Consider the following 12,109-nt stretch of genomic DNA (forward strand, 5'->3'; position numbering starts at 1 on the left):
AGTAGACTATCAGCAGCCCACCTCAGGGTCAGTACCTAGGCACAAGCACTATGTATGTTCCCAATGGATTTCTTTCAGCCAGTTCTAGGAAGCTGTGTGATGGCTGTAAGACTACACTTACCTGAGAATTAAGAAAGTTTAAAAGTAATCTACGCTCATTCAGAGGTCTCCTCTAGAATGGGGAGGGCACTCTGCTGTTTCTTCCTCCCTCCAGGTACTCACAGCTGCTCATGCTGCTTCTGCTGTGGAGTTCCCCCAGCCTAAGGAAACTCTACCCTGCACCTCAACCTCTGTGGCCTCAGTTCTGTAAGACTCTCTCAAGCCTCAGACAGATACAGCATTAGCTCTTTACCAGGGAAGACAGTCATCAGGATCCCAAGGGTGTGGCCCAGGACCACCAAGCACTAGGGCCTGCCTCTGGTCTGTGACAGTCAGGGAAGGCAGAGCCAAGAAAAATCCCTCAGACCCTGCATTTCCATCTGCTGCCCCAGCCCATCGGAAAAACGCTGCAGCCTCTCTGCTTCAAATCTCTGAAGTCTGGGCTGTGGCTGCCGGGGAAGGGAGGGGTAGGAAAACCCTGAGGGCTGAGACCTCAGGAATACACAGTGCTTCTCAATGGTCTACTCACCTTCCTTAATGCAAAGGCCACTGTCCCATCATCCTCGGTAGACAAATCAAGCAGCTTCTGGTAGAATACTTCATCATAAGGCCCATCTATCTGTAATGTTTTCCTGGGGGGGGGGGGATTAAAAAAAACCACCAAGACCAAATAAACAGGGTGAAGAGGTCCTGGAGACTTTTACTCACTAATCACTCTGTATCACACAGCACAGTCTAGTGAGCACATGCTTCCTGTCAAAAGCCAGCTAAGAGATCTACTGTGTTCTCTCATTAAGCCTGATTCTACCATCAAGACCTTCAACAACCCCCAGGGCTCAGGGAGGTGGAGGCTTAGTCCACATACACACCCTTAGGCAAAAGCCAATGAGATACAAAGACCATCCTGTCTATCAGACACTACAGGTGTGGACCTGGGGACACACAATGCAGGCCAGGGCCCTAAATGTGGTAGTCAGAAAAGCTCAGGCACTGCCAAGCCAGGGTTCTAAGAGCAACCTGTGGGATAACACTGCCCTCTGCAGGCCAGATCCTGACACAGGATTTTTTTGAATGATCACATTCATATATGCTTAATTTCTACAAGTGTCTTAGTGAGAGACCAACAATCTCCTATGGACCCTGGCACTCCACCCCACCCCTGCCACACACACATCACACTCACACTCACACACACACACACACACACACACACACACACACACACAACTTCCTAGGCAGAGAGTTGGTTGTAAGGACCTCCTGGAATCAGGCTCTGGGAGGTTCATTCTGTTCTAGAGTTCAGGCAACCTTCACCAGCCAAGCCTCATGGCTTCCTCTGGTGCCAGCCTCACCTCTCCTCAGGAAACTCCTCCAGGTAGCGCTCAACCCGGTTGTATAGAGGGTAGAGGCCTTCAATGTCCAGCTGGTCCAACATCTGCACCTGGAGGGTTTTGTACAGAAGACAGCCCTTCGGTAACCCCGAGTGCTCTGGGGTGTTTTTTCCTACCAAGAACATCAGGGGAGAACGAGAGCAGTTCATTATCAAACCTTAAGACTGTGGAGGGAGACACAGGCCGCACAGATAGCAGAGCTCCCCCTGAGCTTACCCACCTGGCCTCAGCCCAGCACTACAGGCAGATGCTACACACCTCATAAAGTTACAAGGTTGACAGCACAGACCACCCTAAGTGCCCAGTGGCTCTATGCACAAAAATGATAGAGACTGTGCCTCCCTTTGGGCCTGTGCTGTCCAAACACCTCCCCAGAATATCCTTTAACTCCATCCCCTGCTCTAGAAGTCACTTTATATGTAAGCCTAAAGATAATCATTCACATGAAATAAGGCCCAGAACTGCAAAAGATCAATCATACCAACATCCTTGAACCTTCGAGACCAACTGGGACCGGTTTCCAGAGTCAAAATCATTAAGCCCACATCAAGAAGGACCAGGTCTGGCTATCACAATACAAACTACACATGCAGAGTGATGGACAGTGGTTAAGGCCACTGGCAAGGTCCTGTCCTCACTGGGACAAATGAGAAAAGAAAGTTCCTTCCATCCTTCACTTGGGCTCTCTCACAATGATATGTACAGTGTCATCTCAGCTGGGGCCTGACATCACTGTTTCAGAAAAGAACTGACTAAAGGCAAAGACGGGAGGGAACAATGTCTATTCAGGTCTCCACCAAGATGCCCTCTGCTACACAACAGATGCCCTGTATCAAGATAGCAGGATACCCATACAGTGAATGCCTAGCCCAGGCATGGCAGCTAAAAGATAAAAACCTACATGTGCCGATAGATTTATGCTATTTAAGAAAAACACTGGATTACAAGAAAACTTGAGTATGACTTCATTGTTTTAAATTGCTCACCGATGAGTTAGGCCTGTTTGCACCTCAGTGTCAGGAAGGTCTGTTAGTGAAGCTTCAGGTGTCCCCAGATCACCTGAGTGCCAGCCAGCAGCTATCTGATCTGTGTCCTTCCAAAAACATTCCACAGTGATGCACCCAGATTATAGGTTTAGTTTCAACAATAAGGAACCACTTTCATAACAAAAACAAATCCCAAAACATTCACTTGTAGTTTTGAAAAAAAAATCATTTAAAAAATTGTTGGCATTAATACCAGTACTTGGGGGGCAGAGGCAGAGACGGATCTCTGTGAGTTCGAGGCCAGCATGGTCTACAGAGAGAGTTCTAGGGCAGCTAAGGCTATTACACGAGAAACCCTGATTCAAAAAAAAAAAAAAAAAAAAAAAAAAAAAAGCACGGGGCAGCGACAATAAGTCTAGGCCTGTGGAATTCCTGAAGGACACAGGCCACTGTCCCACCTGACCTGACTCATGGGGCATCACAACACTGCCATGACATGGCTGATCCACCCCCACTACTATTTACCAGGATGGCAACCTGGAGCCAGGGACCCTGTAAACCTGTCCTCACTCCACAGCGCTTAGCTCCACAACAAAGGGCTCCTGGTCTCAGTTCTTGTCTTACAAACAGAAGTCATCCAAAGTCAAGATGATGATCAAAAGGGAAAAGTACATTTGAAAGCAATGACTCACTGCAGAGAACACACAACAGACAAGCAGTATTTCTAGAAACCACATAGTCCAAGAATGTCAAGCAGCTTATAAGCCCAGCTCAAGGTGAAAAGTAAGTGTCAACCCTGAGTTAGCTAAGCCTCATTCTGTAGAACCATGACAGAACTAGACAGCAACCCCAGAGGTGTCAGGAAGCCAGGCAGGGATACAAAGGTCACTTTGTAGGTGCCACCCTGACTACTTATGGGGAGGGATAGTCTCAATGCACCTGGGGAAGGCCAGGCCCTACCTTGGTGATGTAGGTTCCTGCTGAATGGGCTGGCTTCACAGACCCGTGGGCCCTGGAGCCCAAGCCTCAGGGCACCTGCTCGGCCTTTGTCTGAGCTGCTCAGCAGCACCCTGGTGATAACATGCACCAGCTCCCGGATCACAGCCCTCGTGCAGTGAGGCCCACTGGCCAGGCCATTGGAAGGGAAGAAGAAGGGCTTCAGGTGGTGCGCAAGCTCTTTCAAGTCAGCCACAGGGCTCAGGGCATCACCGCAACCGTAGATCAGCTCGCCATTCTTTAGGCAGGAAAAGAAGAAAGGGAGATGGATCACACAAGCTGACAAAAAACAGAAGCAGGGGCAGGCCTAATCAGGACTGCTGCACACAGGCTCCTCTGAAGAACCCTACTCTCTGTGCTGGGTCACTAAGCATGAGTCAAAAGAAGAAAGGTTCCAAAGCTTCAGGCCAGCACCCTGGACTGACCCCTCAGACAGCGATCGCATAGCATGTATGTCTGCAGCAAATACTGAGCATAAAGCCACAGGCGTCCACAAATCACCAGTTTCTTGAAGGCCCAAGCAGTCCTACAGACCCCAGAGTGTGTGGAAGCCTCAGAGCCGAGTCCTGTGGTAAGAGAAGTGACCAGATCACTGACAGGGAACCATTCCTGTCTTAACACTGTTGACCTTCTTCATAGAACCCCAAAAAGATGCTCCTTACAACACAGCATCCAGACTTAGTCATTCCCAGCGCTCAAGCAAGGACACATGCTGCCCACTGCTAACAATGGGGTTGTGATTAAGAGCCTGAGCTGTGGACACCAGGAGCATCTCACAACTCTCTGAACTATATGCCTTCATATTTAAACCACATGGTGGACCCTCAGAGCTCCCTCCAGACCCTTACCATTGGCAACTTGTCCACATGCAGTCCGAGCAGACATAACACAGCACCTGTAAGGCTCTTTACCAAAGACATCAGTTTCCCCAGAGTGGAAACGCCTTCAGAAAGCAGCAGCTAAGCTGACCCTCTAAGACACTAACAATGTGTGGGAGTGTGAAGCTAAGGTCTCAGGAGAGCAATAACAGCCAAGAGAACAGTCTCTGTCCTTGAGAGGTATGGGTAGTTTCTCCTCAGTGGATCCTGGGGGTCCTCTCTAGAGGTTCCTGTGTAGGTGCCATCGAAGGGACAAACTAAGGCATTGCTCACCATGCGAGTCAGGCGGAAGAGGGTGAACACAGTGGAGCCGAGTTAGTCAACTGACATCCAGAGTAGAACCATTCATGCCCATGGTGAAGATGGCCCCTCCTCCAGGCCCAAAAGTGGCCAAGGGAGTCCTCGTAGCAAGGCCTCACCCCAGCATTAAGGGTCTAGACTTGAGGGACATTGTAAATGTGAAACCCAGAGATAGAGTTTGCACATACAAATGTGACCCTTCAAGGATCTCCTGGGGCATCTAGCAGAGCCACAACCTAGGTAATAACTCTATAAAAAAAAGTCCACGCTCCTTGAACCCAACACTGTCTCTTGCCACAAGTACCCAATATGGGATCACTGACCACACCATCAGAGCTTTGGGAATTTTCTGCTTTGCTTGTTTGCAGAATGTGAGTGAGCAGCGAATGTACAAGTACAGCATCAGAACCAGTGAGACCGAGAGCTGCCAGTGCTCACCACTGAACTCACTGCCTGCTATCTGCCACTTTACAAAGCATTACCAAGCCAACAAGATGACTCAGTGCGTGAGGGTGCTTGCCATCAAGCCAAGGACCACATGATGGAAAGATAGGACTGTCAGTTGTCCTGTGACCTCCACACACACACAAAGTAAAAGAGATTTTTTTTTTTCATTTTTCATTTTAAGCAAGGCATCGGTGACGCACTTTTAATCCCAGTACTTGGGAGACAGAGGCAGGTGGATGGATCTCTGTGAGTTCAAGGCCAGCCTGATCTACAGAGGGAGTTCCAGGACAGCAAGGACTACACAGAGAAACCCTGTCCAGAAAAAAAACAAAACAAAACAAAAAAGTTTTTAAAATATTTTAAAAGCCATCACAGATCACTTTCCTTAAGCCATCTCTAGTGCTGGCTAATCTCTAGCTTCTTCCACGCTGATTTTTACAGAAGCAGCAGACCAGATACCTAAATAAGGTCTGACAGATTCAGAAATGGGCTCCAAAGTTAAAGGGATTTATCTCCAGGATTTAAATGCCAGGTTTCTAATCTCTTGTGGTTTTTCCAGACAGGGTTTCTCTGTGTTGCCCTGGAACTAGCTTTGTAGATCAAGCTGGCCCCAAACTCAGAGATCTTCCTGCCTCTGCCTCCTGAGGGCTGGTATTAAAGGCCTGTGCCACCATGCATGGCTCCTAATTTCCACCCCCCATTCTCTCTCAAGATGGATTTATTTATTATGTATACAGTGTTCTGTCTGCATGTATGCCTGCACACTAGAAGAGGACACCAGATCTCATTACAGATGGCTGTGAGCCACCCTATGGTTGCTGGGAATTGAACCAGGACCTCTGGAAGAGCAGTCAGTGCTCTCTTAACCTCTGAGCCATCTCTCCAGCCCTCCCAATCTCTTAAACAGAGTGAAAAAATTAGGGGAAAGAGGTCACTCAGTGGCAGCCTTAATTCGATCCCCAGAACCCACTGTGGAAAGAGAACTGACCCCAAGGCTGTCCTATCTCCATACAAAGCTGTCTTCCTTTTTTTTTTTTTTTTTTTTTTCTGGATCTGGGGTATGGACACGACCAAGAAAGGATGCTGATTATTCTGACCAGCCTCCAGGTCAAGGAAATTCTTCTGTTAGATCTGGTGAACACCAGCCCTCATCCCACCCTCTTCATGAAGCCACCAGCCATACAGCAGCAAGACAGGACAGCACCTCTAGCTCAGCAGTCATTTTCCTAGACCAAGCAACACACAGGCTTTGAGAAGCCCATTCTCAGTCCTGCTCCTTCATCCAATCCACATGCTACCTCAAGTCCAGCTTGCTGCCCACTAGGACAATAGCAAAGGGGACTCTAGAGATACATTCCCAGCATGACCACAGCCGCCACTTCCTGCCAAGGCTAACCCTGCCTTGTCCCCTCCTCCTGGAATGACAAGGCACAGAGAGCTGGTCTGAGGCAAACCAGCCTGCACACCCCAATGTATTTGCTCACAGAACCTGTGGCCAGGGAGCCACCATGGAATGGAGAGCTCTCACCTTAAATATCCTCAGATTGTTCTGCGCCTCCTGCAGCAGACTCTTCAAGGCAAAGTGCATGCGCTGCTTGTTTCTGGAAGGACAAAGCAGAAAGGATTTGAAGGCAGTGGGCCGGGCTTGTCTCCACACATATCCATACACACAGCTCCAGACTGCTGGGACCTAGAGCTACCTTCATCCAGTAACTGTAGCCCTAAGCACATCAGGGGAGCTGGGTCTATGGCCCAGAGGCAGCCATGAGGAGTCCTGCAGATATAGGGGGAACAGAAGGCCAAGGCACACCAGTCACCCAGAGCCCATCTAGCTCCGTCTCATCCTTCTTGCTCCTCAGCTGCAGCTTCCAGAGGCTGAAGCAAGCACTCGGGGCACTTAGTCATCATCAGATGCTGTGACAGACCCTGGGAAGGGCAGGAAGCTTAAGACAGCAGGAATGTGGAACCTTTCACCCTCCCTCCACCTTGGGGAGCTGTGGGACTGGGCCCCTCCTGCCCTCTGCCCTACTCATAAGCAACTGGCACCTGTAGTCTCTTCCTCATTGCCACCCATGTTCCAGGCCTTACCTTACCCAGGTATCTCCACCAGTATCCCTGAACATAGCCCCTTTCTTACCCCCACATGGAATCTACAGGGCTCCCAGGGAGGCAAACCCACCCCAAACAAGGAGTGCAGACCATGTGCCAAGGACAGACAAGTCAGCACTGGCACCACAGACAGCTCTGGAAAGCCTGCACTATGAGCATTCCAAGGACAGCTCCTGACTCAGGGTTGACAAGTTATGAATTCTCAATAGAGCCTGCCCCCCATATTATTGTTTTCTTCATAACATGCTCCCTTGGGTGCACAGGCAAATCAATCGTGATCCTCCCTTAATGCACTGACAACCTGACATTCCCACAGCAAAAACAGCAACATTTTGTTTTCTAGAATGGGCAAAAAGCCCTTCAGACAGAGCAAGGGCCCCATCTCCACCTCACAGAATACTTCCCATTCCCCACCTCCCCGAACCCCATACGTTTACAAGTTCACAGAACTTCTTAGATATTTCAGACCTCACGAACACTCCCACCTCACAGAACATATCCCACTTCAGATAATACTCACATCCACCTTACAGAATACACCCTAGTCTCTCCACAATACAAAATACCCATCCTCCTCACCTCACCTCATGGCCCCCAGGTCCTCCCTCATAGAAGATGCCAAGTCCACTTCATAGAACACACCTCTAATCCCTACCTCCTTGCTCACATACATACCATCAACACCTCACAAAATAACCCTCCAAACTGCTACCCCGCAGGCTATCCCTTAGCAGGCACCACCCAACCAAGGCAACAAATGAGAAGTGGCTCTTACCCTGAGTAGAGGTCAAGGGGACAGTATTTACTTATTTTCTTCCACTTTCCAGTTGCTACCTGGTAAAACACCAATATGATAGTATCAAACATTTTGTCTGTGACTACAAATAAAACTCACAAAACAGCATAATCTAAGACAAGCAGCAGCCTTGACCTGGGAAAGGTCTCAGGGGTACATCCCTGAGTAGGAAGGAGCTCAATTAACCCCTCACCCTAAGAAATTCCAGCTACCCCTCAGTCTCAATCACTTCCAGCTCAGCCCTCCTGTGAGCAGGAAGAAAGCAGCAGGCATGTGAAGGATTGGTGGTGAGAACAGCGAGTCTCTAAGCTGCTAACAGCAAGGAGAAGGACACTGAACATGCAATCTTACATTGCCAGATGAAGGACAACTTGGCACAACCCTTTATTGTAACCACCAAAATTTAAAATGCATACATCCCTAAATTAGCAACTCTAATCTAAAATAACTACACAGAGCAAAGAGGCACCAGGGATAGGACACAGCATTTGCTGCAGGTATTAGGATGTTTACTGCAGGAGGAAAGAGAGCTATTCACTTGGCAGGACCCGAATACAATGAATGAGTGTACGAAGGCAGCCACTTCAAAAGATGGATGGACTAAAACACCAATATGATAGTATCAAACATTTTGTCTGTGACTACAAATAAAACTCACAAAACAGCATAATCTAAGATGAGCAGCAGCCTTGACCTGGCAGAATATTCATTCAATTGGCAGAACACCTATAATGTGATGTCATGTTTGCTTTAAAGGTTTACTTACATGTGCACACATTTATCCAAACACATTCTGAGAAAAAAAAAAACATGCAACACAAAATCCCCAAAGATCACTTTAATGTGGAGGGAGCACTGGGCAGAAGTCGTACAAATAACACAATCCTTCTGTGTCTTGTCAGCATGTCTGCATGCTCCGACAACACAAGACATGGGACGAGGCACCACTGCTTGATTGTATGCGTATTGTTAACAATAGTTCTTATTTGATAACTGTTTTGTTATATATTTTACTACATTAAAGTTAAAACCCTTCTTTTTATTTAGACAGGAAAGAGGAGATGATGGGAGATGTCATTCTGTATATATGTTTCTCTTAATGGTTAAAGAATAAAGCCCTGTTGGCCAATAGGAAGGCAAGATAGGCAGGACTAGGAGACAAGGAGGACTTTGGGAGAGGTAGTAGAGATAGAGATTCAAGATGTAGAGACTTAAGAGGTCCAGACCCTGTCTCCGGTAAGATAAGACGACGTGGAAATACTTACATTGATAGAATTGAGTTAATAAGACAGAGCTAGTCAATAAGAAATGCTAGTAACAGGCCAACAGCTTTATATCTAATACAATGTCTCTGTGTGTTATTTTGGGGCTGACAGGAAAACTACTCGTAACATGTTCCTACCAGATTAACCTGTGACTAAGCCTGTGCAACATTTTCTTGATTAATGACTGATGTGGGAAGGCCAGTTCCATAGGAGGCAGTGTTATCCCACACAAAGTGTCACCTCTGGATGGGTGGTCCTGGGTTTTATAAGCAGGTTGAGCAAATCATGGTTAGCAAGCCAATAAGCAACACTCCTCAATGGCTTCTGCTTCAGTTCATGCCTTCTGGATCATTCCCTACTTGAGTTCTTGCCCTGATTTCCCTCAGTGATAGACCTGAAGTATAAGATGAAATAACCCCATTTCTTCCTATATCAGTTGTGGTCATGGTGTTTTATGATAGACAGAGGGATGAGAATAGGACATTTAAAATGTCAAATAGAAACTGGACGTGGTGTTGCATGCCTTTAATCCTAGTATCTGAGATGCAGAGGTAAGCAGATTTCTGTGAGTTCAAGGCTAGCCTGGTCTAAATAGAGAGTTCCACAGGGTACACAATGAGATTTAAAAAGTGTCAAGCTCCCTGTTCTTATTTATTTAGATTTAGCTGATTTTCTTTCTTTTTTAGATGGATTTTTATTTTATGTACGAGAGTTTTGCTTGCATGTGTGCATATACTCTATGCCTGATGCCACAGAAATGAGAAAGGGGGTGTCAGAACCCTGGAACTGGAATAACAGTTATAAGCACCCATGTTTATTGTGGGAATGGAACATGAGGTCTTTGTAAGAGCAACCAGTGCTCTTAAACACCAAGCCTTCTCTCCACTTCCTGAGCTGGTTATCTTTTATTTTTTATTTTATCTGCCCGCCTGCCTGCCTATTTATCTATCTTGGTTTTTCGAAGTAGGGTTTCTCTATAGCTTTGGAGGCTACCCTGGAATTCATGCAGTAGACTAGGCTGGCCTCAAACTCACAGAGATACCCTCCTCTGCCTCCTGAGTGCTAGGATTAAAGGTGTGTGCTACCACCGCTTGGTTTCTGAGCTGGTTTTCTTGAGTAAATGTTCCCCATATCTTTAAAGATCTTTAGACATTATCTGAGGTTTCAAAATGTATTATTCTGGCAAATTTTGCTAGTTTTTACATGTACTACTATGCCCAGCTTATATGATAGGTTGTTTAATAAGTATGAATCTTAAAATTATGAAACAAATGACCACTTATAACAGATAGTTGGAGTGCCCTCCTTCTCTGTTGATTCATGTTATTGGTTTGGTTGTCTTTCCAGACTGTTCTAGAGTAACTCTCTCTCTCTCTCTCTCTCTCTCTCTCTCTCTCTCTCTCTCTCTCTCTGTGTGTGTGTGTGTGTGTGTGTGTGTGTGTGTGCGTGCACATATATTCTAGGGTAACAACACACAAACATGAGACTGTTAAACATACAGTGCAAACCAGGAGCCTCCATGGAGAACACAGAACAGGGCAGGCACATCCACAGCCTTAGCCCAGGGCACTGCCATTACCTGCCCTGCCTCTCAGTCCCAGGAAGGCTGCACTTGCACGGTGTCTTTACTGACCCGGTTGGGAGCTCACCAACTGCAGACACCTTTTCTGGGGCATTTGTCAAAAAAATCTAGAGGCTGTCGTTTACCTTCATGGCTTCCTTACACAGTGAATAACACTGGGGCAAGCAAATGCGACCTAAAACTGAGAAAGGAAAAGCTGAGGAGTGAGGGTGTGCATGGAGGCTTTGTAAATTCAACACATCCGGGAATCTAGAAAACCATCAACAGACTTTGAAGAGAAGGCCCTAAGCACTCTCTTGAGCTCATCTGAGGCTCCATGGAAGAGAAAGGTAACCCAAAACTGTCCACACCCTGCTAAGATTAAGCATGCATGCACATACACGTGCGCGCACGCGCGCGCACGCGCACACACACACACACAAAATCTTGCAGCAAGATGGAAGACACAGACAGAATCTTCTGGAAGCTTGCAATCCAGCTTGACTGGAATAAGCAATAATAACATGACAGAACCCTGCCTCACAGGGCAGAGAAGTGACTCCTGAACGTGGTCCTTTACTTCCTCACTCAGGTTGTATACACATACACACCATATGTATACACACATATACAAATAACAGATTAATTTAAAACAGTAACAATTAAAAGGGGCTGCAGATAAGAGATAGGGGGTGGGGGTGGTATGAACAGAATATATGAAATATTTATATATGAAGTTATTAAAGAACAAAGGAACTTTTTTTTTTTTTTGAGATGATTTTTCTGAGTAATCTTGGCTATTCTGGAACTCTTTGTAGACCAGACTGGCCTCAAACTCACTGAGATCCGCCTGCCTCTGCCTCTGGAGTGCTGGGATTAAAGGCTCAAACTACCACTGCCCAACTCAAAGAACAAATTTTTAAAGATTTTCCTTTTGAAAAAATAATTTATGTGTATAGGTGTTTTGCCTGTGTCTGCACACCTCATACATATCCACACACAGATATAAGCATACACATTATTTAAAATAATAAAAATACATGTAATAACTAAATATGTAGTTGAAAAGCATAACTTAAGTGAAGACTAACTAGAAGGCTTCAGTAGCTCTACTGAGTAAAGAAGAGAGAAGCTGTGACTGTTCACTGGGTGTTGAATATGCTTACACTCCCAGGAGGTGGAGGTCATCGTCACCTACAGGTTCAAGGCCAACCTGAGCTGTATGAGACCCTGATGGGAGATGTCATTCTGTAAATATGTTTCTCATACTGGTTAATGAAT

General features: G+C 46.6%; 1 protein-coding gene across 1 annotated transcript in view; it reads right to left on the reverse strand.

Annotated features, from left to right (window-relative positions):
• Window positions 1–12,109, reverse strand: part of Ippk (inositol-pentakisphosphate 2-kinase) — a 41,697-nt gene that overhangs the window by 13,108 nt on the left and 16,480 nt on the right. Inside the window, exons 7-11 of the mRNA XM_051194306.1 lie at window positions 7,982–8,040; window positions 6,626–6,698; window positions 3,437–3,710; window positions 1,452–1,602; window positions 629–731 (exon numbers count right to left, since the gene is read on the reverse strand). Coding sequence (XP_051050263.1) covers window positions 629–731; window positions 1,452–1,602; window positions 3,437–3,710; window positions 6,626–6,698; window positions 7,982–8,040 — 660 coding nt within the window. The remainder of the gene's footprint in view (window positions 1–628; window positions 732–1,451; window positions 1,603–3,436; window positions 3,711–6,625; window positions 6,699–7,981; window positions 8,041–12,109) is intronic.

Source organism: Phodopus roborovskii, unplaced genomic scaffold (assembly GCF_943737965.1).
Source record: "Phodopus roborovskii unplaced genomic scaffold, PHOROB, whole genome shotgun sequence".
Lineage (NCBI taxonomy): Eukaryota > Metazoa > Chordata > Mammalia > Rodentia > Cricetidae > Phodopus > Phodopus roborovskii.